The 26,538-nt window shown below is 37.4% G+C and overlaps 1 protein-coding gene across 4 annotated transcripts in view; it reads left to right on the forward strand.

Annotated features, from left to right (window-relative positions):
• The window catches only part of KIF2A (kinesin family member 2A), an 85,834-nt gene that overhangs the window by 51,145 nt on the left and 8,151 nt on the right, over window positions 1-26,538 (forward strand). For 2 of the 4 annotated variants that reach the window (XM_054487821.2, XM_054487822.2), the window contains exons 8-20: window positions 979-1,033; window positions 1,424-1,586; window positions 4,540-4,630; window positions 4,764-4,827; window positions 5,767-5,858; window positions 6,495-6,637; window positions 7,083-7,287; window positions 8,641-8,751; window positions 9,826-9,893; window positions 15,838-15,951; window positions 17,089-17,239; window positions 21,251-21,352; window positions 24,696-24,831. In XM_054487821.2, coding sequence (XP_054343796.1) covers window positions 979-1,033; window positions 1,424-1,586; window positions 4,540-4,630; window positions 4,764-4,827; window positions 5,767-5,858; window positions 6,495-6,637; window positions 7,083-7,287; window positions 8,641-8,751; window positions 9,826-9,893; window positions 15,838-15,951; window positions 17,089-17,239; window positions 21,251-21,352; window positions 24,696-24,831 — 1,495 coding nt within the window. The remainder of the gene's footprint in view (window positions 1-978; window positions 1,034-1,423; window positions 1,587-4,539; window positions 4,631-4,763; window positions 4,828-5,766; window positions 5,859-6,494; window positions 6,638-7,082; window positions 7,288-8,640; window positions 8,752-9,825; window positions 9,894-15,837; window positions 15,952-17,088; window positions 17,240-21,250; window positions 21,353-24,695; window positions 24,832-26,538) is intronic. The other 2 variants (XM_054487823.2, XM_054487824.2) reach the window with 1 other exon arrangement.

Genomic DNA, 26,538 nt, shown 5'->3' on the forward strand with positions numbered 1-26,538 from the left:
AGAAATGTTTACTTTTGTTGTGTATAGCACATCTTGAAGTGGATAATACAGCTTTTTTTTTTTTTTTTTTTTGAGACAGAGTCTTCTCTGTTGCCTGGGCTGTTGCCCAGGCTGAAGTGGAGTGGCAGGATCTCGGCTCACTGCAACCTCCACCTCTGGGGTTCAGGCAATTCTCGTGCCTCAGCCACCTGAGTAGCTGGAATTACAGACATGCACCACCATGCCCAGCTAGTTTTTATATTTTTAGTAGAGACGGAGTTTTACCATGTTGGCCAGGCTGGTCTTGAACTCCTGACCTCAAGTGATCCACCCACCTTAGCCTCCCAAAGTGCTAGGATTACCCACCGTGCCTGGCATCACAGCTTCTTTTTTTTTTTTTTTTTTTTGTCCAGAGATGGAGTCTCACTGTTACCCAGGCTGGTGGGCAGTGGCATAATCTCGGCCCACTGCAACCTCTGCCTCCCAGGTTCAAGTGATTCTCCCACATCAGCCTCCCGAGTAGCTGGGACTACAGGCATGCACCACCACTCCCGGCTAATTTTTGTATTTTTAGTAGAGGTGGGGTTTCTCCATGTTGGCCAGGCTAGTCTCAAACTCCTGACCTCAGGTGATCTGCCCACCTTAGCCTCCCAAAGTGCTGGGATTATAGGAATGAGCCACCATGCCCGGCCTCCTCACAGCTTCTTAATGTGAACTTAATGCTACTAACAATAGTAGTACCCTCTACAGAATTATTTCCTAAGGTGATGGTTTTCCAAATAACAAAATAAGCAAGTTTCCATTACACTCAGAATTTTAGAAGTAATTGTATCTGACAACCATTAAAATTTGTGCAAAGCTAATTTGTTTTTTAAGCTTACCTATCATTTATGCTATATATAAATTTCTAAAACCCCTGGAGGAAATATTATGTAATTTATGTTTTAGTGTTTTACATGACACTGATAATCACTGAAATAAAATACTTTTTATTTCTAGATTGATGAACATAGGATATGTGTGTGTGTAAGAAAACGACCACTCAATAAAAAAGGTATGGCACTTAATGAGCTCTAATAAAAGATTGATTTTATCTTATTTGTAATGTATTTTTATAATAGCAAATCAAATTGGTTTGGAAAAATGTAAATCATTTCCTTTGATTTGTATGTAACCATTATGCAGATTTCTATGTCTAAACTTGTCACTTTGTTATTGCTCTGAATCATTGCCATTCCGAGTCTTGCTTCACAGAAATCTTGATTTTGTTTTTACTTTGCTGTTGAAATATTTTGTCTTAGTGAGTTGCATATTTATGGGATATTATCTTTATATGTACAGAACTTACTACTTGTATCTTAGTTCTTACTACTTAAAATAATTTTGTACATGAACTCAAATGCTGTGAAAATTATTGGGCATTGATTTTCATTTATTCTTTTAGAAACTCAAATGAAAGATCTTGATGTAATCACAATTCCTAGTAAAGATGTTGTGATGGTACATGAACCAAAACAAAAAGTAGATTTAACAAGGTACCTAGAAAACCAAACATTTCGTTTTGATTATGCCTTTGATGACTCAGCTCCTAATGAAATGGTTTACAGGTAGGTAAATTCATTTTAAATCAGAATTTTGTTCTTATGCCATGTGGTTATCAGCACCTTGAAATTTACATTGATTGTGGGATATTTCTTAAGAGGTGCAATATGCTGTTTTATTCTGAGTTTAAACAAAGAGAATGTAATAAATGCTGTAATGAATATTAACACTTGTTCTCTGTAATGCTCCCCAAAATCATAGTTTCCATTGCTGTTTGCTAATTAGCTTATTACACATATATATACATATATATGTATATCACACAAACCATGTATATGGATAAGAAATTTCTGGAAAATGTTAACGTAACCTCTAGGAATAGAATATGATGAGAAGAGGACTTTTAATTTTTACCTTTAATCTCTGTACTAATAAAGAAACTTGAAATGTTTGTTTGAGGCATGGTCTTGCTCTGTTGCCCAGGCTGGAGTGCAGTGGCACAATCACAGCTCACTGCAGCCTCGACCTCCCAGGCTCAGGTGATCCTCCCATCTCAGCCTCCTGAGTAGCTGGGACCACAGGCATGCACCACCACACCCAGCTAATTTTTGTACTTTTTGTAGAGTTGAGGTTTCGCCATGTTGCCCAGGCTAACCTCAGACTCCTGAGCTCAAGTGATCTGCCCGCCTTGGCCTCCCAAAGTGCTGGGATTACAGGCATGAGCCACTGTTATGCCTGGCAAAAACACCTGTTATCAGTAAATTATTAATTTGTCTAAATCTGTATTTAGTATGTATTGTCACTTAAGGCGAAAAAGTTCCGTACTTGTATTTAAATTTGTCATCTTTAAGCTTGGAGATAGTTTTAGTACATGAGATTCTTGTATGTTTTCTGTATTCAACTTATAAATAATTCAAATTTATCTGTGTTATACATTGGTATCTCAAATTTTTATGCCAGATTTAGATTTTCATACGTAAGTTTGCAAACATTCATTTCTAATAATTATAACATCAGTTTTAGCAGTATTGTTATTTTGGTTTATCTAGGAATATTACTGTCTTTGTAATTGCTTGAATGCTATAGCTGATTGCCCTTTTTCATAAAAATGCCTAGAAAGGAGAAAATTAGAGTTAATGAGACTAAGAATTGAAGGTGTTACAAAGGAAATACTTTTGAGACCAACTCCTTTTGTCTTCACCAAGTGTACTGGGTAGTCAGTTGTAAAGAAAAAAAAGGATCAAATTAAAGAACATATGAATACTAGATAGAGATATTTGTGAAGAATATGTTTAAAGGGGAATCATAATTGTTAATTGTAGAATTTTTTTTTAGCTTTCTGAAGAGTCCACCCTTCCTTTTCATTCCTCTTTCTACTCCTGCCTCATAAAATATAAGTTTGACTTTTATAATAGTTTTTAAGAAATTATTACAAATACAGGCATGTTTCTGTGTGTATGATTTAGTAAACATTGTGTTTTTACCCTGTATTTATGTTTCTTAACTTTATCATTATTTATCCTTCTCCTCTGTCTCTTATACTTAACGATTATGGATTGAGAAGTTACATGTTTTTTTGTGGGTAGGGTTGGGAGGTGGGGGTTTGATCTAACTACTTAGCAGGCTCATTCCTAGTTCTGTTTGACCAGAACTTTTTCCTGCTCCTTTTGTTCTGTACTTTCTTCAGTTTTGCCTTTTACAAAACAAAACAAAGACAGCAGTTATATAAAATGTTCTACTTGTAGATCTGTTTTGCATCTTTTTTTTTTTCTTTTTTTGAGGCTGAGTTTTGCTCTTGTCGCCCAGGCTGGAGTGCAATGGCGTGATCTCGGCTCACTGCAACCTCCGCCTCCCAGTTCAAGCGATTCTCCTGCCTCAGCCTCTTGAGTAGCTGGAATTACAGGCGTGTGCCACCACGCTGAGCTAATTTTATATTTTTTAGTAGAGACGGGGTTTCACCATGTTGGTCAGGCCGGTCTCGAACTCCTGACCTCAAGTGATCCACCCATCTCAGCCTCGCAAAGTGTTGGGATTACAGGCATGAGCCACCACGCCTGGCCTCCATCATACTTTTTAGTTTACTGCTCAGGGGAAGAGTGCTTCTTATACCTTCCCACCTTTTTATTTTAACTCTAGCAGTGGGTTATACCAATACATTTGAAATATAATTCAAGGCCGGGTGTGGTGGTTCATGCCTGTAATCCCAGCACTTTGGGAGGCTAAGGTGGGCAGATCACCTGAGGTCAGGAGTCTGAGACCAGCCTGACCAACGTGGTGAAACCACGTCTCTACTAAAAATACAGAAATTAGCCGGGCATGGTGGTAGGTGCCTGTAATCCCAGCTACTCAGGAGGCTGAGGCAGGAGAATCACTTGAACCCGGGAGGCGGAGGTTGCAGTGACCTGAGATCGCGCCATTTGCACTCCAGCCTGGGGGACAAGAGCAAGGCTTCGTCTCAATAAAAAAAAAAAGAAATATAATTCAAACCATAATATTTAGGTATCCTTTTCCTAAATTGAGACTGTCAACTTATTAATAGAATTCATTGTCCTACAAGCACAATTTATATTCTTTTTGCTTAAGTATAAATTACTTGTCTAAATTCAAGGTAATCATCATTTTTCTATTTATTTAGATGGTCTAAAGATAATATTTTTGCAGATTTTTTCCTCTATTAACTTTTTAAAATTGAGATTACCACTCTTGTTTATTCTGTTTCTGTTGAAATTATAATACTTTTTGTTTGTTTTTATTGTATATGCCTTATTGTGACCATTATTTATTATGGAAATATTGCTTGAAATTATGCTTTAAGTAGCTTTAAGTAATTTTAGCATATGATATTTAAAATTCTTAAATCAGTTCTTCGATATTGTTATTTAAAATTTTTAACAAAGATTTGTTTAGAATCTTGCTATTAAGTTTTATTTATTAATAAAATACTTTGTATTACTCAGCATTACTATTATTCATCAAAATATTGGTGACACATTCTGACTGATGCATTTTATTTTTAAGGTTTACTGCTAGACCACTAGTGGAAACTATATTTGAAAGGGGAATGGCTACATGCTTTGCTTATGGGCAGACTGGAAGTGGAAAAACTCATGTAAGTAATTTATTAAAGTTACATTCTGGTATGAAGCTACAGTTTCTTTTCCTTATAGCTCAATTCTGTGACCTAAATTCTTAAGAGTTATTCCTGAGTAATGTCTGTTCTTTATTTTCTTTTTAAAATACAGACTATGGGTGGTGACTTTTCAGGAAAGAACCAAGATTGTTCTAAAGGAATTTATGCATTAGCAGGTAACTGTCCTTTTTCCATATAATTTGGAATATTCTTCTGTGGTATTATTCAGGTAACTTTGAAATAAGGCTTTAAAATATTGTTCAGCAACTATAATGCTATATTAACTGTCTATTTTGTCAATTGTAGGTTATTAGATTGCTTGAAAAGAACTATAAGATTATATATTCACAAGAATTTTTTTTTTTTTTTTTTTAAGAAGACAAGAACTGTAGGCTGGGCGTGGTGGTTCACGCCTGTAATCCCTGCATTTTGGGAGGCCAAGGTGGGTGGATCACTTGAGGTCAGGAGCTCGAGACCAGCCTGGCCAACATGGTGAAACCCCATCTCTACTAAAAATACAAAAAAAAAAACTTAGCCAGGCATGGTGGCAGGCACCTGTAATCCCAGCTACTCGGGAGGCTGAGGCAGAAGAATCGTTTGAACCCAGGAAGCAGAGGTTGCAGTGAGCCAAGATCATGCCACTACACTTCAGCCTGGGCAACAGACCAAGACCCCATCTCAAAAAAAAAAAAAAAAAAAAAAAAAAAGAACTGTAAGATCGATTTTGAGGGGGCAGAAATCTTGATTATGTTTGTCAGTGTATTCTAGCACATTGTTGGAGATTAGTCTCAATTGTTGAATTTCTGAACTGTAAAAAGCTACTAGCTATGGTATGAGAATAACCTCATTATGACCACCTGTAATTTTATGCTATTTATAAATATAAATATTAATATATATAAATAAAAGTAGCACCCTTTTATGGAATGTGAAAGAGAAGAGCTTCTATTAATACTAGTTTTTGTAAAATTAATATTCACTTTATTTCTCATTTTTATTATTGATACTGTTATCCTAGGTAAAGATTAACTGATTCCTCTAGAAATAGAACATTTGAGTTGCTTTTTAAAAATATTTGTTGGATCTCAATTTTCTGTATATGAAATTTTTGACAGCTCGAGATGTCTTTTTAATGCTAAAGAAGCCAAACTATAAGAAGCTAGAACTTCAAGTATATGCAACCTTCTTTGAAATTTATAGTGGAAAGGTAAGTGGGAACTTTTTTAATTTTAATTTTTAAAAATATATATATAACATAACATTTGCCATTTTAACCATTTTTACGTTCAGTGGCATTAAATACATTCACATTGTTGTGCAGCGTTTACCACCATAATTTATGTGTATTTAGAACTTTTATATTAGAATTTATGTTATGAGATTTTTTTTAAAAGTCCTTTGAAACTTTTCTACTTCAATGTTGAGAATTCTTATTCTAATTATTATTTTAATCTCTGAAATAATTCTTAAACTCTGGGTGACTCATTTTTATAGAACTGATATTTTAATTGCCACAGGATCTCGCTCTGTCACCCATGCTGGAGTGCAGTGGCATGATCACAGCTAACTGTAGCTTCAATCTCCTGAGCTCAAGTGAGCTTCCTGCCTCAGCTTTCCTAGTTGCTGCGACTATAGGCATGCACCACCATGCCCAGCTAATTTTTTTTATTTTTAGCAGAGACAAGGTCTCACTATGTTGCCCAGGCTAGTTTTGAACTCCTGAGCTCAAGCCATCCTCCTGCCTCAGCCTCCCAAAGTGCTGGGATTACAGGCGTGAGCCATTGCGCCTAGCCTGTTTTTTACTTTAAAGCTAGTTTTCTAATTTGAATATGGTTTTTCATAGGTGTTTGACTTGCTAAACAGGAAAACAAAATTAAGAGTTCTAGAAGATGGAAAACAGCAGGTTCAAGTGGTGGGATTACAGGAACGGGAGGTCAAATGTGTTGAAGATGTACTGAAACTCATTGACATAGGCAACAGTTGCAGGTAAATCTCATTTTGATTAAGAAAGGAAACTTCAGTTTTAGCAACTTTGGGTATAGCATAACAAAACAAGGATGTTATCTATCAATACATCTTGGAAGTAAAAATCATTGTTCATAAAAACTTGCGTTACATGTAAATGTGAGTGACAATTATTATATTGATACTACATTAAAATCATTGTTCATAAAAACTTGTGTTACATGTAAATGTGAGTGACAATTATTATATTGATACTACATTACAAATATATTAGAAATATGCCGGATTAAATTGTATGAATCTGGTTCTATTTAAGTGTTATAACTCAGTGTCTCATCTGTATTTAAAAGATGAAAACTAGCTAAATCGGTGTTTGTTGCTGCTGTTGTTTTTAATGAAAATAATGTGGTTTGATCATGTAAATTGAAGTTTTTAATGTATCAAGATGTCCTTAATCACATTGTAGAACATCCGGTCAAACATCTGCAAATGCACATTCATCTCGGAGCCATGCAGTGTTTCAGATTATTCTTAGAAGGAAAGGAAAACTACATGGCAAATTTTCTCTCATTGATTTGGCTGGAAATGAAAGAGGAGCTGATACTTCCAGTGCGGACAGGCAAACTAGGCTTGAAGGTGCTGAAATTAATAAAAGCCTTTTAGCACTCAAGGTAAATAAAATGTATTTTATCATGAAAGGTCTTTTACTTTTGACTTTAATTTTCTTTACTCAGTTGCAAAATAATAGTACTTGTTTTACCTAATAAAAAGAGGTTTTCAAAATTCAGATGCTTATAATTTATAGTGTGATTTTATTATACCCAGATTTTTTCCTTGCACACATTCTTTATTCTTTTTAGATGGGATAAAGGATATGTGAGTTAGTAGGTCAGTTCTGGGGCTACATAGGTAAACTCCAGAGGGGTTTTTTTTTTTTTTTTTTTTTGAGACTGAGTCTTGTTCTGTCGCCCAGGCTGGAGTGTAGTGGCACAATCTCAGCTCACTGCAACCTCCACCTCCTGGATTCAAGCCATTCTCCTGCCTCAGCCGCTCCAGGAGCTGGGATTACAGGCACGCACCACCACACCCAGCTAATTTTTGTATTTTTAGTAGATACGGGGTTTCACCACGTTGGCTAGGCTGGTCTCGAACTTCTGACCTCGTGATCTACCCACCTCAGCCTTCCAAAGTGCTGGGATTACAGGCGTGAGCCACCGCGCCTGGCCCAGAGGGTCTTAATTAGTCATATTCCCTAGGAGGAGGGCAACGAACCACTGAATTGAGCTAAGAAACAGTTTCTCAGAAAAACGTGGAATGGCTTTCAAAATGTTAGGCCAGGTTATTACATCTTTTCCTGGAGTAGAAAAGCAAAGGTTGGAAAGAGTAAAATAAGGCATTCTGTGTTTTTTTCTTTCGGAGTGCCATGTTAAGAAATTAACTTTTTACAGTTATCCTACTGCCTGTCACTTTCAAACACTAGTCATAGTTTCCAGAAATATCTCTTGGAAGAATAAAGTAGGTTTTTTTGCTGTCATTTTTTATTTTCTTGAATTAGCATTTATGGGAACATCTACACTATGCTTTAAAACTGTTGGCCAGGCGCGGTGGCTCACGTCTGTAATTGCAGCACTTTGGGAGGCCGAGGCGGGTGGATCCCCTGAGGTCAGGAGTTCGATACCAGCCTGGCAAACATGGTGAAACCCCATCTCTACTAAAAATAAAAAACAGCCAGTCATGGTAGCAGGCACCTGTAATCCCAGCTACTTGGGAGGCTGGGGTAGGAGAATCACCTGAAGCCTGGAGACAAAGGTTGTAGTGAGCCAAGATTGCACCACCACACTCCAGCCTGGGTAACAGAGTGAGACTTTGTCTCAAAAAAAAAAAATAAAACTGTTAGTAGAATTTTCACAACTGATCAGACCTTAAATGTTAAAGTTGTAGTAAGAGACCTTTTAAAATATGTTAATTAAGATTATCCTTTATAAGAAAGACTAATCTGTGAGACTTGTTTTCTTAATTTTCAGGAGTGCATCAGAGCCTTAGGTAGAAATAAACCTCATACTCCTTTCCGTGCAAGTAAACTCACTCAGGTGTTAAGAGATTCTTTCATAGGTGAAAACTCTCGTACCTGCATGGTAAGTTTATGTTTATTTTTTGTTTTATTTTAATCCTGAAGGAATAACTACACAATATTTATGGAAAATGTATTTGTTAGTGACAATTATTTGAATCCTTCTATTTTGAGTGATATGGTGATATTTAAGATGTGGTCCCTGCCACTCTGATAGAGAGGATTATATTGCAGTTATATAATTCCAGCATCTAGGTGTTCTTGAGGGCTGGTCTTTCTTGATTTTCTTTTTCTTTTTTATTTTCTTTTTCTTTTTCTCTTTCTCTTTCTTTCTTTCTTTCTTTTTGAGTATAGGTCACGCTTTTCTTTGTGGTCATATGTCTGGTAATTTGCGGTTATATCATGTGCGTTATGAATGAACATAGAGACTGGATATTGTTATGTTCTTCTGAAGGTTATTGGTTTTTTGTATAGCAGAAATTTAACTAAACTTACTCCAAACTCTTATCTCCCCTGGGCAACAACTGGAATTGAAAGCTTTGTTTAGTCCTTTCAGATTTAGCTATGTTGCTTATAGTTTGTCTTGTATATGTCTAGGTCTGGAATCAGCTAGGGATTTGGGCAGTTTATATATAAAAGTTTGTCCCAGAAGGGAGAGTACCACACTCTCTGTAGCACTTTCCCTTCTGGGACAAACTTCACTTTTCCAGCTGCTATGAGGTCCACTCCTTTCATTTCTTAACCAGAGAGACTTTTCAGTCAAGTTTTAGTTGCCCTGTGTGACAGCAGCAGAGCTTGCCCTCTGTAAAAAGCTGTTTAAAAAAAAAAAAAAATCAGGTGGAGTGGGGTCAGTCAGTACTATTCCCTTCCAGGTATTAACCTCCTCCTTCCAGGTATTAACCTCCTCCATTTCGGCTGGAGTTTGATTGTTTTCTGGTGCCTTCAGAGTTTGTATTTTAACTAGACTTTATCTGATTATAGATATGATAACAAATAATCTTGGAGTTGAGATATCATTAATAAGTCTTTATTTTTAAATAACCATGGTAAGATTAGACCTAAATGAGCTGTATGTCGGTATTATTGTCTTGATCATTTATAACATTTTCTTTACCTTTGCATTTTTTTTTTCCTGTAGATTGCCACAATCTCTCCAGGAATGGCATCCTGTGAAAATACTCTTAATACATTAAGATATGCAAATAGGTATGAGAGATAGTTCTCCATTTTGAAATTTGACGGGAGTACAGCAGTACATAGTATAATTTAATATCTGCCTGGTGCGGTGGCTCACGCCTGTAATCCCAGAACTTTGGGAGACCCTGATCACAAGGTCAGGAGATCGAGACCATCCTGGCTAACATGGTGAAACCCCCTCTCTACTAAAAATACAAAAAATTAGCCAGGCATGGTGGCGAGTGCCTGTAGTCCCAGCTACTCGGGAGGCTGAGGCAGGAGAATTGCCTGAACCCGGGAGGCGGAGCTTGCAGTGAGCCAAGATCACGCCACTGCACTCCAGCGTGGGCAACAGAGTGAGAGTCCGTCTCAAAAAAAAAAAAAAAAAAATTAATATCTGATAGGGTAAATCTTACAACATTGTTCTTTAAATTTTCGAGAAAAAAATGTTTTGCATATTATTCCTTAAGATGATAATATAGAATCATTTTGTCAAATTCTAAAAATAAGTGGAAATGGGTAATTTGGGAAGGGATTGATAACTTTAGTAAAGTTGGTCTTTTTATCCTAGAACAAGGTTTCCATTTAACTGTTCTATTTCCTAATACTTCACTGCATTTAAATCATGCACATTCTTCTTATTACATTAAGACTCTGAAGTAAATGAATGTCAGGAGCCAGTTTGTATTTCTTGAATTGTTTTGGTATATGTTGCAGATTATTCCTGATAATATTAAATGCTATATATGGGGAATCTAGGATTTGAGTAAGAAGTGATAGCACAGTTCTTTCTGGTATTTTTTTTTGTTTTTGTTTTTGGTGTTTTTTTTTGAGACAGAGTCTTGTTCTGTCACTCAGGCTGGAGTGCAGTGGTGTGATCTCAGCTCACTGCAACCTCCACTTCCTGGGTTCAAGCGATTTTCCTGCCTCAGCCCCCTGGGTAGCTGGGACCATAGGTGTGTGCCACCATACCCGGCTAATTTTTGTATTTTTAGTAGAGGCAGGGTTTCACTATGTTGGCTAGGCTGGTCTCAAACTCCTGACCTCAGGTGATCCACCCACCTTGGCCTCCCAAAGTGCTAGGATTACAGGCGTGAGCCACCCCGCCTGGCCCTTTCTGGTGTTCTATATGGGTTACATTTTGTTATTCATATTAATAGTCATATAAACATTATAAACATTATAACTGGATTATTACAGATAGAAGGACAGAATGCATTATAGACTGCTAAAGCAGTTTACTCTGTATAGTCATGAAATGCCTTTGGAACTTTGAATTATAATGGGCATATTTATATTTGATCCATAGATTTTTTTTTTCCCACTGCTCTTGAGTGACTTTATTTACCACTGCTCTTACTTTGAATGACTGTTTAGTGTTAAATTTCTCTTCTCAAATGTTAAATTTGTGATTTTAACCTAGAGACAAAATTCCTCTTTGTAATCTATTTCTAGTATAGCAGTTCTCTTAATTCAAGTATAGCAGTTCTCTTAATTTTGCTGGATAAAAGTATCTGTCCTATTTCTTTGTTTTAATCACTATGGAAATGTTATTTTTTAATCTTTTATTAAAATGTAAAATACTTATGCATATAGAAAAGTACCTAAAGTATAAGTGATTAATTAAATGGATAATGGATACTTATAAAGTGAAAACTCCTGTCATTGGTTTGGGAAATAGAGCATTATTGGCCCCCCAAAAGGTTCCCCATGTGCTCCTTCCTGTTCACAAATCCTGAACAACATGGCTTATTCATTTATCTCTACCCCGATGTAATCCATGGATTAACTTCTGTGGAATACTTTTCTTGTTTTTTTTTTCCTCTTTTTAAAAATACTTTTACTATGAATCTATTTCTGAGTAACATAGGTAGCTGTATTTGAACATTACACAATGGTATTATAACCCCCCGGGTTTTTTTGCATCTTGTTTCTAAAGAAATTTTCTTAATGGTAGTAAACACTGTTGGACAATATCAACCTATTGAGCTTTTGCAAAAAGGTATTAAAATATAATCACTTCTTTAAAAATGTAATAGGGCCAGGCGCGGTGGCTTACACCTTTAATCCCAGTGCTTTTGGTGGCCCAGGCGGGTGGATTGCTTGAGCCCAGAAATTTGAGACCAGCCTGGGCAACATAGCAAAACCCCGTCTCTATAAAAAAAACAAAAATTAGCTTGGCGTGGTGGCATGCATCTGTAGTCCCAGCCACTTGGGGGGCTGAGGTGAGAGGATTGCTTGAACCTGGAATGTTGAGTCTACAGTGAGTTGTAATTGCACCACTGCACTCTCGCCTGGGCAACACAGCAAGACCTTGTCTTAAAAAAAGAAGAAGTAATAGAACTACATTTCTAAGTATGAACTATTATATTTTGTAAATTTAATCCCTTTTAAAGTTTGAATTATGAGCTGGTAGCTGCAAATCCTTATTGTGTTAGTTTTAATTGATCTTGGTATTAACATTTTTGATATGTGGGATTTTTATCATTAATTTAAAATGTTTCTTATTTTGGAATAATTCTTGAGAAAGATGAGGAACAACCTAGTGTAGTAGATTCTTGCCATGTTGTACAATTAAAACAAACAAAACCCCTCTGTTTCTTAAGATTTGAGACTACAAAGATTCCTTCCTAATATTGTGAAAATGCTATATCTTGCTGTTCTCTAGTTCACTTAGGTCAAAGTAAAATGTTTTAACCTACTGTTATATCATGTAACTCACTTGCAACATGACTAACCATCTGGGACACCGTATTAACACGTTCTCACACTGCTGCAAAGGAATACCCGAGACTGGGTAATTTATGAAGGTTTAATTGACTCACAGTTTAGCATGGCCACAGAGGCCTCAGGAAACTTACAGTCATGGTGGAAGGTGAAGGGGAAGCAAGGCACCTTCACAAGGCAGCAGGAAGGAGAAGTGCCAAGCAAACTGGGGAAGAGCCTCCTATAAAACCATTAGATCTTGTGAGAACTCACTATCACGAGAACAGCCTGGAGGAAGTTGCCCCCATGATGCAGTTACCTCCACCTGGGTCTCTCCCTTGACACTTGGAGATTATGGAAATTATAATTTAAGATGAGATTTGAGTGGGGACAGAAAGCCCAACCATATCAGACACATAATTGTTTCAATTTTATTTCCAAGTCTCTAGGAATAAAGATTTTCAACCTTCCTTGATACTCATACCAATGTTTTATGAACTTAAGAGTCAATAATTTTTTTTTTTAACAGCCAAAAATAATTCATTCCTCCTTTATACTAAATCTGCCTTATTTTATTTAGGCCAGTACTTTGAGGTGGTGGGTAGGTAGCATTACATTAAAATTTCCATATTTTTAGGAAACTATTTCTGTCTTAAGTGTTTAAACTTTTTTTGTATTTAAGACATAGCTTAGTGATTGAAGTATTATTTCTCAGGACAAAATAGGTTTAATAACTTCCTTACTACTTAATGGTATCAAAGCCTCGGGAAAGTTACTTAACCTCTCTCTGTCTTTATTTCCTCATCTTTAGAATAGACAGTTAATGACCATGTCCATCTTAAAGGATTGTTTTTGAGGACTAAAAGAAGTGATCTGTGTAAAATGTTTAGCACAGTACCTGGGATATATTAATAGGAATAGTTATCCCTATTGCTACTTTAGTGAGCAGTTCTGTCTAAAAAATTCAGTTAGATGTGAAAGCAATGTTTTTTCATATCCTTATATGAGAGTCATATACTTTGAAAGTTTTATGTGGGAATTGTGGGATAGTTTGTAACAGTACACATTGCTGCTAAGTGATTAAGTTGACAAGTCTAGTTCATCAGATGACAATTAGAGATACTTTATTTATTTATTTATTTATTTAAGATGGAGTCTTGCTATGTCACCTAGGCTGGAGTGCAGTGGCACAATCTCAGCTCACTGCAGCCTCTGACTCCTGAGTTCAAGCAATTCCCCTGCCTCAGCCTCCCAAGTAGCTGGGATTACAGGCGCCCGTCACCACACCCATCTAATTTTTTTGTATTTTTTAGTAGAGATGGAGTTTCACCATGTTGGCCAGGCTGGTCTCGAACTCCTGACCTTAAGTGATCTGCCCTCCTCAGCCTCCGAAAGTGCTGGGATTACAGCATAAGCCACTGCACCCAGCCAGACAATTAGAGATATTTTAGAGGAGAGTACAGGGGAAAACTTCCAGAGTGGAAGGAATGGTTGTCCCAAGGAAAAAAAACTTATAGGATATATGAGAAACAGACAGTGGCCTCTATCCTGAAGCAGAGATACTTAATCTTTGGGTAATGGAAGAGGTTAGAGTGATTGGGTCTTGGGTAGAAGAGTGATTAGAGTGATTAGGAGTTTTTAGTAACATATTTGAAGAATATGATTCTTGTACGTAGTATAGTCTGGCTTGGGCAAGAGGGCTTTGGATAGAGGAAAAAATGTGTGGATGAAGCTAATAGGGTGTCTAAATTAAAAGATTTAGATAAGAAATGGGGTGGGAATGAAAATAGTTGTTTGTATTAGAAATTTAGATTTTTCAGGCCAGACGCTATAGCTTATGCTTGTAATCCTAGTACTTTGGGAGGCCAAGGCAGGAGGATCACTTGAGTCCAGGAGTTTGAGACCAGCCTGAGCAACCTAACGGACCTCATCTCTACAAAAAAATAAAAAATTAGCCGGGGGTGGTGGCACGCCAGTGGTAGTCCCAGCTGAAGTGGGAGGATCACTTGAGCAGGAGGTCAAGGCTGCAGTGAGCCATGATTGAGCCACTGCAGTATAGCCTGGGTGATATGGTGAGACCTTATCTCAAAAAGGAAAAAAATATATTTAGATTTTTCAGCATGTGTGGTAAATAAACTTTAAAGGATAAAGGGCAGATGAATCCAATATTGAACCTTTGACAGTAGATATTACCAATAGGTCAAAGAAAGACTGTTAGTAGAGGAAATATATTAGTTTGATTTATATGAAGATATTGATACTTGTTTTTGACTTATAAAGAGGGGAATTTCATTTAGTTCAACCTAAGAGAAATGACAAGAAAATCAGAGAATACGGTTATTATATTGAAGTGTTTAAATAACATAGGCTTTGTACTCAGGGCTAGGTTTTAACCTTAGTTATGCCACATTCTCAGTGAATGACCTTAGAGAAGATACTTTATTTCTGAGTCATTTTTCTCATCTATAAAATCAAAGATGGTTGAAGGACTAAATAATATAATGCCTAAAAATGACTAATCCGAATACCTGACATATAGGAGGTACTTAATAAATATTTTATATTGGTATGAAATAGGGTTGGCCCAAAAGAGACATAAGGAATTACATAGATGGGGTGAGAAAAGTCATAATTTGGTTAAATATAACTATTGAAGATGTTAGCAAAAGCAATTTAAATTTCATTGCTAAAGGCTATTCTCAACCAGAGTTCTTCATCTGAATCACCAACCACTGAAAATAGAGCGAATCTTTTCTCAGTTATACCAAGGACATTTCACAGCTACTACCATTCTGGATGCATAGGAAAGAAGTTAATTCATTACAAACAATGGATGCCTTAAGGCATTAGGACTTAATTCCTTTGTGTCCTGTTTGAAAAAAACTGCAAAAATGTTGAAGACTCGTGAATGCTAATAAGCAGTCATGGTACTGATTACATGAGGAAATTAGATTGAGTGGTCATGTAGTTAGGGGGGCATTTCAGATTTAAGTGATTTAGTTAAACTTCTAGGAAGGATTATGAGAAAAGAGGAAGATACACCAGAAAGGAAAGACTTAGGACTATATAAAGCAGGGGATCAATAGAACAAAGATGTTCAAAAACCTCTTAAAATTTGTTATTTGTAAAATAATATTCTAAATACATTGTCACAACAATATCAATATCCTTTTCTAAACAAAAGTGAATACTAAATGAAAATGTGCAATGTGCATTGCTGTCTTTCAAGAGCATTTTCTTTTAATTTGTTGCTGTTTTGGTGCTGCAGAGTAAAGGAGTTTGGAATTAGTCCATCAGACATTCCCTTCTCACAGGGTAGTGGCAGTCGCCCTGATCTCTCTCCTTCTTATGAATATGACGACTTTTCTCCTTCAGTTACCAGGTCTACTTCATTCTATACATAAGATGTTTATTTGTATAGTTTCTTTTGAATTGTGCTTTGTATAAACATTTCATTTGCTATTTTTGTCCTGAGCCATTTTAGTTTTTGTTTTCATTTCATTTGGCAGGTGGTGGTTGTACTGCATGATCTGCATTCTTATGTCTTTCATTAATTTGTTTGCTTTAAAATGTTGATTTAGAATTCAGGCTTCCTATTTCCCCCTCATATTTTTAAGGATGATGTCACTTTTGCATACTTACCATTAAAATCACCATACTTACCACTGAATTGTTAAAAGATAAATTATCTTGCTTAAAATGAAGAGATTGCCTTTATGCTGTATGATCTTATAAGTTTCTTTGTCTGCAAGGAGCCTCTTGACATAGAAAGTTTACCCTCTTTTGGCCGGGCGTGGTGGCTCACACCTGTAATCCCAGCACTTTGGGAGGCGGAGGCTGTTGGATCACCTGAGGTTGAGAATTCTAGACCAACCTGGCCAAGTGGTAAAAAAAAAAAAAAAAATTTTTTTTAAAGTAAGGAAAGTTTACCCTCTCCCAATGTGTAAGTTTAAATATAATGAGTAAGCACTTTTCAAATGATAAAATCTTATAATCTTTATATATTATAAATAAAATTATTTTACATGTAGCTATTTTAATTGAGCATGATAACTACCAAAAATCTGCAGGGTTTTTTTGTTTTGTTTCAGCAGTGATTCATTTATTGGCCTAATTGTTATTGTTTACATTTTTCTGTTTATATAATTTAATTGCAATAACATCAACTTTGATGAGCTAGTAGTAAACAAAATTGAAAATTTAAAAAATTTTTTAAATCGTAACAAGTTTTTTTCTTTGAATACTGAATCTACATACTGTTAATTCTCATTTAATTTGCACAATAATTATATTTGATATAATTAATATAATATGAATTATATAAAGTTACCTAAGCAGATTTCCTAAAACTAAAGAACCACTTAAGTGTTTGTACATATTTCAGATAAATTTTACCTATAAAGGTGACATCATCAATCTTAGTATGTTAACTGAATTGCGTGTATATTGAATAGGCTGGTATTTTCTCGTTCCTCTGCATGAGCGTTTTTAACTTTAGATACCTCTTATGTATTTATAGGGTCAAAGAGTTGACTGTAGATCCAACTGCTGCTGGTGATGTTCGTCCAATAATGCACCATCCACCAAACCAGATTGATGACTTAGAGACACAGTGGGGTGTGGGAAGTTCCCCTCAGAGAGATGATCTAAAACTTCTTTGTGAACAAAATGTGAGTGCCTTACTATGGTTGTAAATGTTATAATCTTAGTTAATTTCATCAGTAGCAGAACTTAACTGAAAACTATGATTTAAATGAGGGATCAGGCTGTGGGTGTGGTGGCTCAAGCTTGTACTCTCACCAATTTGGGAGGCTGAGTGAGAGGACTGCTTGAGGCCAGGAGTTCAAGACCAGCCTAGACAATTTAATGAGACCCTTTCTCTACAAAAAATTTAAAAATCATCCAGATGTGGTGGTATACACCTGTAGGTCTAGCTACTAGGCAGGCTGAGGCGGGAGGATTGCTTGAGCACAGGAATTCTGGGCTGTAGTAGACTGTCATAGCATCACTGCACTGTAGCCTAGGTGACAGAGCGAGACCTTGTCTCTTAAAATAAATGAATAAATAAGTCAGGGGTCAGCAAACTACAGCCTGTGGGCCAGCCGCCTATTTTTACAAATAAAAGTTTTATTGGAACATATCCATGTTTCTCTCTTAAGGGTTGTCTGGCTGCTTTCTTACCTACCATAACAGCAGTAACAGAGACTGTGTGGCTCATAAACCCAAAACATGTATTATCTGGCCCTTTAAGGAAGTTTCCGGCTGGGCGCGGTGGCTCACGCCTGTAATCCCAGTACTTTGAGAGGCCGAGGCGGGCGGATCACGAGGTCAGGAGATTGAGACCATCCTGGCTAACACGGTGAAACCCCGTCTCTACTAAAAATACAAAAAATTAGCCGGGCGAGGTGGCGGTCGGCTGTAGTCCCAGCCCAGCTACTCGGGAGGCTGAGGCAAGAGAATGGCGTGAACCCCAGGGGGCAGAGCCTGCAGTGAGCCGAGATCACGCCACTGCACTCCAGCCTAGGGGACAGCGAGACTCCATCTCAAAAAAAAAAAAGGAAGTTTCCAACTCCCAATCTAAACTATTCATTTTTTTCCCTCAGATTTTTGTCTGATATTAAAATTTGGGAAAAATTTAAAGTAATATAGGGAAAAACAACTTTAAAAATTACACGTATAATAAATATCATAAAACTTAAAAACAAGCCAGGTGCGGTGTCTTACGCCTGTAATCCGAGGCCGAGGTGGGCGGATCACTTAAGGTCAGGAGTTCAAGACCAGCCTGGCCAACATGTTAAAACCTGTGTCTACTAACTACAAAAATTAGCCGAGCATGGTGGCACACGCCTGTAGTCCCAGCTACTCAGGAGGCTGAGGGATGAGAATCGCTTGAAACTGGGAGGTGGAGGTTGCAGTGAGCTGAGATCCCACCACTGCACTCCAGTCTGGGCATCAGAGTGAGACTCCATCTCAAAAAAAAATTTTTTAAAGCTTAGAAACAAAAGAACTGTGGACATATGCATTTATATTGAAAGGATGTATGCACTATATTAAAATCAAACAGCAAAATACTAACATTTGTTAAATCTGATTGCTTTTCTATATGATTAAAATTTTTAATGATACTTTATAATTTAAATTTTTGATTTCCCAATTATAAAAAAAAATACATGCCCATTGAATAAGGATAGAAAGAGATAAAGAAAAAGGTATATATAATACACTTTCACATAATTGCTTTTAATGTATTGAGAGGATTCTTTTCTGTGTGTGAGATATAAAGGTGTGTTTTTAAAATGCATATTCTGCATAGTTTGATGTCATTCTATTCCCACTAAGTCTTATCATGGCATTTTCTCATTATGTTAAGTTAGCATTGATTAGTTGCTTACTACATGACATACATTGCTAAGTATTTTATTTATTATCTGATCTCATTATCACAACTCATTGTAGTAAGTACTATAATTATCCCTACTTTATAACTGATACTCTGAGGTTTAAATAATTTGACCAAGATTTTACAAGTAGTAAGTACTGAAGCCAGGATTGAAATTTAGATCTTATTCCAGCGCCAAACCTTGTATCAGTTAAACTCATTGCTTCCTGCAATTCAGTATTCTTTGAAAACATTAGTTAGTTCTAATACTTTGTAGCAGATACTTAGCCCAAAATATTCTAGAGTAACAAATACACGTACTACTTTTTGTTACCATGTTCCAAATCACTATTACTAAAGCAGGGCTTAAAGCAGTGGTTCTTAACTGGGAGCAGTTTGGCCCCCAAAGCAAAATGTATCGATATTTTGCTTGTCACAACTGAGGTGATGCTGCCAGCATATAGTGGGTAGAGCCAGGAATGCTGCTGAACATCATACAGTGCACAAGAGTGTCCCCCTCACCTTGTCCCCATACAATGTCAGTAGTTCCAAGACTGGAAAAGCCTGGTTCAAATTAAGAGTTCTAAACTTTGAACCATAGAAACTAAAAATGAGATTCTGGACTCAGTCCGTCACTTATGTCCAGAATTTTTAAGAGAGACTGTAGTTGCTTTTAGACTCTTTAAAGCAAACCCTGCATTGCATCTAGATATGTTACCTCCCAAAGCTGTGGAAAACCAGAGCAAGATAAGTACTCCCTTTACATATCTTTCCATTTTATTATTGCATCTATCCTCTGTAGAGCCTTAATTTGGAGAGGTTAGGTGACCAGAACTAATCCAGGAGAGTATGACATCATGAGTTTTTACAGCTTCCATGTTTGAAAGAGTGTGCATTTCTGTCACCTTTGCCACACCCAGGGAATTATCTGGCGATGACTCAGCACTAGCCTTTAGTTAAGTATTGGTGTGTGTGTACATATTGTTATTGCTGTATTGTCTTAACAAAGTAGATTAAAATGGAACAGCATCTAAGAGACACACTCTAGAGATCGGAGAAGTTTTTTTGTTTGTTTGTTTGTTTTTTTTGAGATGGAATCTTGCTCTGTCACCCAGGCTGGAGTTCAATGGCCCGATCTCAGCTTACTGCAACCTCCGCCTCCTGGGTTAAAGTGATTCTCCTGCCTCAGCCTCCCGAGTAGCTGGGATTACAGGCGCACACCACCATGCCCAGCTAATTTTTTATTTTTAGTAGAGACGGGGTTTCACCATGATGGCCAAGCTGGTTTCCAACTCCTGACCTCAAGAGATCCGCCCGCCTCAGCCTCCCAGAGTGCTAGGATTACAGGAGTGAGCCACCACGCCCAGCCGAAGTGTTTTTTTGTTTTTTGTTTTGTTTTTTAATCATCATCTGAACATGGCCTGGGATCAGAGAAGCTCTGACTTACTGTAGGACGAAAATACGAATATATTGTATATAGTTGTCCCTCAGTTATACGTGGAGGATTGGTTCCAGGACTGCCTGAATATACCCACATTGCGCATACTCAAGTCCCACAGCTGGCCCCGTGGAACTTGCAAATACGAAAAGTTGGGCCTCTGAATATGAAGGTTTCACATCTCTCAAATACTGTATTTTCAGTCTGCATTGGTTGAAAACCAGATATAAGTGGACAAGCACTGTTCAAACATGTATTGTTCTAGAGTCAACTATGTTTTTTGTTGTTGATGAAGTAAAATTGTGAATTGTCCATTGAAATTTCTATAAAAACTGGTATAAATATATTCTGTAGTATATTTAAGAAATTAATGTTAGTTAAGAGTTAAGTCCTTTACAACACTAATTTGATAGTCATGAAAGACATTTTCTTGACATCATCTAAAGACACTATCTTCATATCTTTTTTAAGAAAAGAAACTTAAACATGTAAATTAAATTGTTAGTGTAAACTAGACAATACTGAGGAAATTTTTCATACATTTACAGCCTGCAATAATTGTATTTTTGAAAAGTTGGGCTGTTACAAAAGAGTACTCTTTCAGCGTAGTTCGGCAATAAAGCTTGGGCTAAGTGAAAAATATTCCCTACTCATCTAAGTTTTAGTTGTCTTATTGAGAGTTGCATAAATATTTTTACCCAAAGAAAGAAATCGTGGCTTTGCCTTTTATATAGATTTTACTAGCCTTTACCATCCAAGCCTCTTCAATTTCTAAATGATATTTTTATAAATTAAAAAAAAACTACTTTTATAACATTTAAAATATACACTGTATCATAATTTCTTAACTATTTTTATTTTAAGGAAGAAGAAGTCTCTCCACAGTTGTTTACTTTCCACGAAGCTGTTTCACAAATGGTAGAAATGGAAGAACAAGTTGTAGAAGATCACAGGGCAGTGTTCCAGGTAAAGTAAGACAGGACTTTCCTTCAAAACATTTCTTGAGATAAATTAAGAATTTTTCATAATTCCTTAAATATCACACTATTCTTTAAAAAATACTTGTTTGTATATATGTATATGTGTATTTGTAGGGCATGTGACACGGCAAATTTTTAATACAATGAACGATGGCTACAAATAACATTTCTTTGCACCATGGTGAAACGTTCTACTTTACCTCCCGTCCCCCTTACTGGTTTTTGTCATTTGTCCATTTTTAGGGAAGAGTGTCACTTCTGCCCACCAGTACTTCCTTCTAAATGTTAGGCCAGTGTATTTGATAGCAGTTAAGAAAAACTCTTTTAAAGGGTTTTGGAGCAGTTGAGGAAGTATCAGTTGTTGCAGAAAAGATAGACTACTTCAGAAGATGGAGAGTTACTGCTCTGAGCTGTCAGTGGCAAGTTGAGGGAAGGGTGTTATGTCATCACCTGTAGCAGTAACTCCTTAGGCATTCATCCCATTATGCATTCAACCTGTTAAAAGTATTTACTATATGATATTCTACTCCCCTTTTTTTAAACAAAATGTCCTATCATGGTGATATTTGAGGGAGTGAAGATATCATTTGGACATCTTTATGAAGACTATACAATTGACTTGCAGCCGCCCCCACCCTCCTGTAATACTATGAACACTTCTTGAGAAAAAAACAATAAGTGCCTCCCTTGTTGACCTGTATTCCTTCTTTGATGTTGAAGGAATCTTTGTCATTAAACAAAGGAACTTCAGCTCTAGGCCATTCAAGAACCTGGATAAAGGGCTCAAAAATGACAGAGAACACTTTATGTCAGATTAGGATACACGTTCATTAAAACTAATAGAGTTTGGCCAGGCGCAGTGGCTCATGCCTATAATACCAGCACTGTGGGAGGCCGAGGAGGGTGGATCACTTGAGCCCAGGAATTCAAGACTAGCCTGGCAACATGGTGAAACCCTGTCTCTACAAAAATTAGCTGGGTGAGGTATAGTGTTCCTGTAGTCCCAGGTACTCGGGAGGCTGAGGTAGGATTCCTTGAGCCTGGGAGGTGGAAGTTGCAGTGAGCTGAGATCACACCACTGCACTCCAGCCTGGGCAACAGAGTGAGAAAAAAACAAAAACTCTAGAGTTTTAGTCAAACTGTTATTATGAGACTCTCTTTAGAAGCCCAGGTGTTTAAGTAGAGAACGGATGCTAATAATTTAAGAAAATTACATACCTGTAATCCTAGCACTTTGGGAGGCCAGGGTGGGTGGATTGCTTGAGCCCAGGAGTTAGAGACCAGCCTAGGCAACATGGCAAAACCCCATCTCTATTTAAAAACAAAAAGAAAAGTGTCATCTGTGCCCTTTTGGAACAAGGTATCATATAAAGACCATCATTTCCCACTCTGCCATTTTTTAGATAAAGTCTCACAGCTGTTTATTGGTAAAATTAGGTGTTCTGACTTTCAACCCAGTATTCTTTTTACAATTCTCTATATCATTCCTCTGTATTATGATCTGCCATTTCGCAAAATAAGGTTTTGTTAAACCAAAATTAAGTGTACAGCTGAAGGAAAAGGAAAGAAAAATTGGAGTGTATGACCAGACGCGGTGGCTCACACCTGTAATCCCGGCACTTTGGGAGGCCGAGGCGGGTGGATCACCTGAGTTTGCAAGTTCAAGACCAGCCTGACCAACATGGAGAAACCCCGTCTCTACTAAAAATATAGAATTAGCTGGGCATGGTAGCAGCGCATGCCTGTAATCCCAGCTACTCGGGAGGCTGAGGCAGGAGAACTGCTTGAACCCAGGAGGCGGAGGTTGCAGTGAGCCAAGATTGTGCCATTGCACACCAGCCTGAGCAACAAGAATGAAACTCAGAAAAAAAAAAAAAAAAAGGAAAATTGGAGTATTTTTGTGTTTTCTAATTAATATGTTTCCTAATCCAGACACATACCTAGGTTAACCAGTTCTGTCTGGTGCTATATAGTCTAATTATAATTAGTCATTAAAGTCAATTGATGTTTGGAAAATTGAGATTGTATGCATCCTAAAAGCAAATCCACATATAAGACCTTTTATGTCCAAATAGCTCTTTAATTCAGAAAGATCTGGTCTTGTTTTATTTTTTGTTTTGAGACAGTCTCACTCTGTCGCCCAGGCTAGAGTGCAATGGCGCTGTCTCAGCTCACTGTAACCTCTGCCTCTTGGGTTCAAGCTATTTTCCTGCCTCAGCCTCCCAAGTAACTGGGACTGCAGGCGTGTGCCATCACACCTGGCTAATTTTTTGTATTTTTAGAAGAGACAGGGTTTCACCATGTTGGCCCAGCTGATCTTGAACTCCTGACCTCAAAGTGATCCACCTGCCTCAGCCTTCTGAAGTGCTGGGATTCCAAGTGTGAGCCACCATGCCCAGCTGGAATTTATTATTACCTCTTGGCCCAACCACTGTGAGTCCCTAATTGGATATGTTAATTTGTCAGGTTCTAGGCTACCATAGCCCCCATCAGAGCGCTCAGTAGCTTTATTATGCACATTCTTCCTCTGTTTTAGGGATGGATATTGAGGTTTTGAGACTTACTCTCCTCTTTAATATTAATGTATTTGATGCATTCCCTCCCCAAAATTCCCATTCAAAGTAGAGGAAAAGTAGAGAAATGAAATGATCTTGCTCAGCCCATCTTTCATGTGTTTGTGTTAGATTTTGAGGACATACAGTTGACCCTTGAAAACTGCAGGGAGTTAAGGACACTGACCCCCAGCACAGTTGGAAAGATATATAACTTTTGAGCCCCCCTAAAACTTAACTAGACTATTGACCAGAAGCCTTACCAATAACATAAAAGTCTATGAGTACCTATTTTGTATGTTACATATGTAATATAAGGTATTCTTGCCACAGAGTAAGCTAGAGAAAAGAAAATGGTATTAAGAAAATCATAAGGAGAATTATATTTACTATTAAGTAGAAGTGCGTCATCATAAAGGTCTTCATCCTCATCATCTTCACATTGAGTAGGCTGAGGAGGAAGAGGCAGGCTGGACCTGGTGTCTCAGGGCTGGCAGAAGTGGAGGAGGTGGAAGGGATGGCAGGAGAGGCAGGCACACTCAGCGTAACTTACATTGAAAAAAATCCACATAAGTGGACCCAAACAGTTTAAACCCGTGTTGTTCCAGAGTCAACTGTATTTCTGAATTATACTGTCTTGTGCATAAAGATGTTTTATGTCTATTGACATTTTAGAGAATACTGTCTTAAGTATGTTTGATTATATTTAACAGAATTGTAATTTGGTTTCTGTTTTACGAAGAGGCTTATTGGATTATCGAATTTTTGTCCTTGTAGGAATCTATTCGGTGGTTAGAAGATGAAAAGGCTCTCTTAGAGATGACTGAAGAAGTAGACTATGATGTCGATTCATATGCTACCCAACTTGAAGCTATTCTTGAGCAAAAAATAGACATTTTAACTGAACTGCGGGGTAATTCTTTTTCCATTTTAATGTTTGAAATCTGATTGGTATTGGCATGTATATTATATTAGTGAGAGGGCTTCTTCATATTGCAAGAGGACATACGAAGTGAAAATTAGGGGCACTGTTTAGCACCTATTTTCCAGAGGTATAAAGACAACTAACCATTGTGGTTTTTCTAAAAGTCATGGCATAGCATTTCAAGTTTTCTCTCATATTTTAAGAAGACAGTCATCTTAAAGAGAGAAAATGTGTTTTTCACAAATTTATAAATTTTATGTACCTATTCAGATCTTTAGTTTGGTAGGCTGATGCCTATGAGAATTATCTTCTTTCTGTGCCTTTTTTCGGGTCTCATTCTGTTGCCCAGGCGTTCAGGTCTCATTCTGTTGCACAGGGGCGTGATCATGGCTTACTGCATCCTCAACCTGTGCTCAAGCAGTCCTCCCACCTCAGTCTCCTGAGTAGCTGGGACTACAGGCGCAAGCACCACACCCAGCTAATTTTTAATTTTTTAAATAGAGATGGGGTCTTGCTATGTTGCTCAGGCTGGTCCAAACTCCTGGGCTCAAGCAGTCCTCCTGCCTTGACCTCCCAACATGCTGGGATTACAGGCATGAGCCACCACACTTGGCCTCTGCCACTTTTTTTTAAATGAAGGAGGTGTCAAGATGACTACCCTCTGTACCTTACTCATGAAGGGAAGCATATGCCTTACTTACTAAGGCGTGTCTTTTTGGTTTTTAAGTTAGCTTATCTGTGTAGCTTCAGCTATGTATTTCTTTATGTGTTAATTTCTTAGGCATTTGTACACTGTTGGCTCTGTTTATGTGTGAGTGACCATCTGGATGTGTGTGTACACGCAATCCAACATAAACCAGAATGAAATTCCTAATTTGGGGCAGTAAATAAGCTGCTTAATTTTTTTACGGAGGCCCTCTGTGATGTTGATTAGTGTTTTGAAGGGTTATTTTTCTTTTAAATTTATTCATTTATTTAAATTGACATCCCAGCCTGGGCAACATAGAGATCCCATCTCTAAAAAATAATTTAAAAATGTAAAAATTAGCCAGGTATGGTGGCGCCTGCCTGTAGTCCCAGCTATTGGGAGGCTGAAGTGGGAGGATCACTTGATCCCAGGAGTTTGAGGCTGCAGTGAGCTAGGATCATGCCACTGCACTCTGGTTTGGGCAACACAGTGAGATCCTGTTTCAAAAAATTAAGAGTTGACAGATTAAAATGTATGTAATAGGTACAACATGATGTTTTGAAGTATATACAGGTTGAGTATCCCTTATGGGAAAAGCTTGGAACAAGAAGTGTTTTGGATTTCAGATTTTTTCAGATTTTTGAATATTTGCATTATACCAAAAGTTTGGGATTTTTGGAACACTTCAGGTTTCAGGTTTTTTTTTTTTTTTTTGACATGGAGTTTTGCTCTTATTGTCCAGGCTGGGGTACAATGGCACGATCTCAGCTCACTGCAACCTCCGCCTCCCAGGTTCAAGCAATTCTCCTGCCTCAGCCTCCTGAGTAGCTGGGATTACAGGCACGCGCCACAATGCCCAGCTAACTTCTGTATCTAGACGGGGTTTCACCATGTTGGCCAGGCTGGTCTCGAACTCCTCACCTCAGATGCCACAACGCCCAGCTAACTTCTGTATCTAGACGATCTAGACGGGGTTTTACCATGTTGGCCAAGCTGGTCTTGAACTC

This window comes from Pongo pygmaeus, chromosome 4 (assembly GCF_028885625.2).
Source record: "Pongo pygmaeus isolate AG05252 chromosome 4, NHGRI_mPonPyg2-v2.0_pri, whole genome shotgun sequence".
In the NCBI taxonomy this organism is placed as follows: domain Eukaryota; kingdom Metazoa; phylum Chordata; class Mammalia; order Primates; family Hominidae; genus Pongo; species Pongo pygmaeus.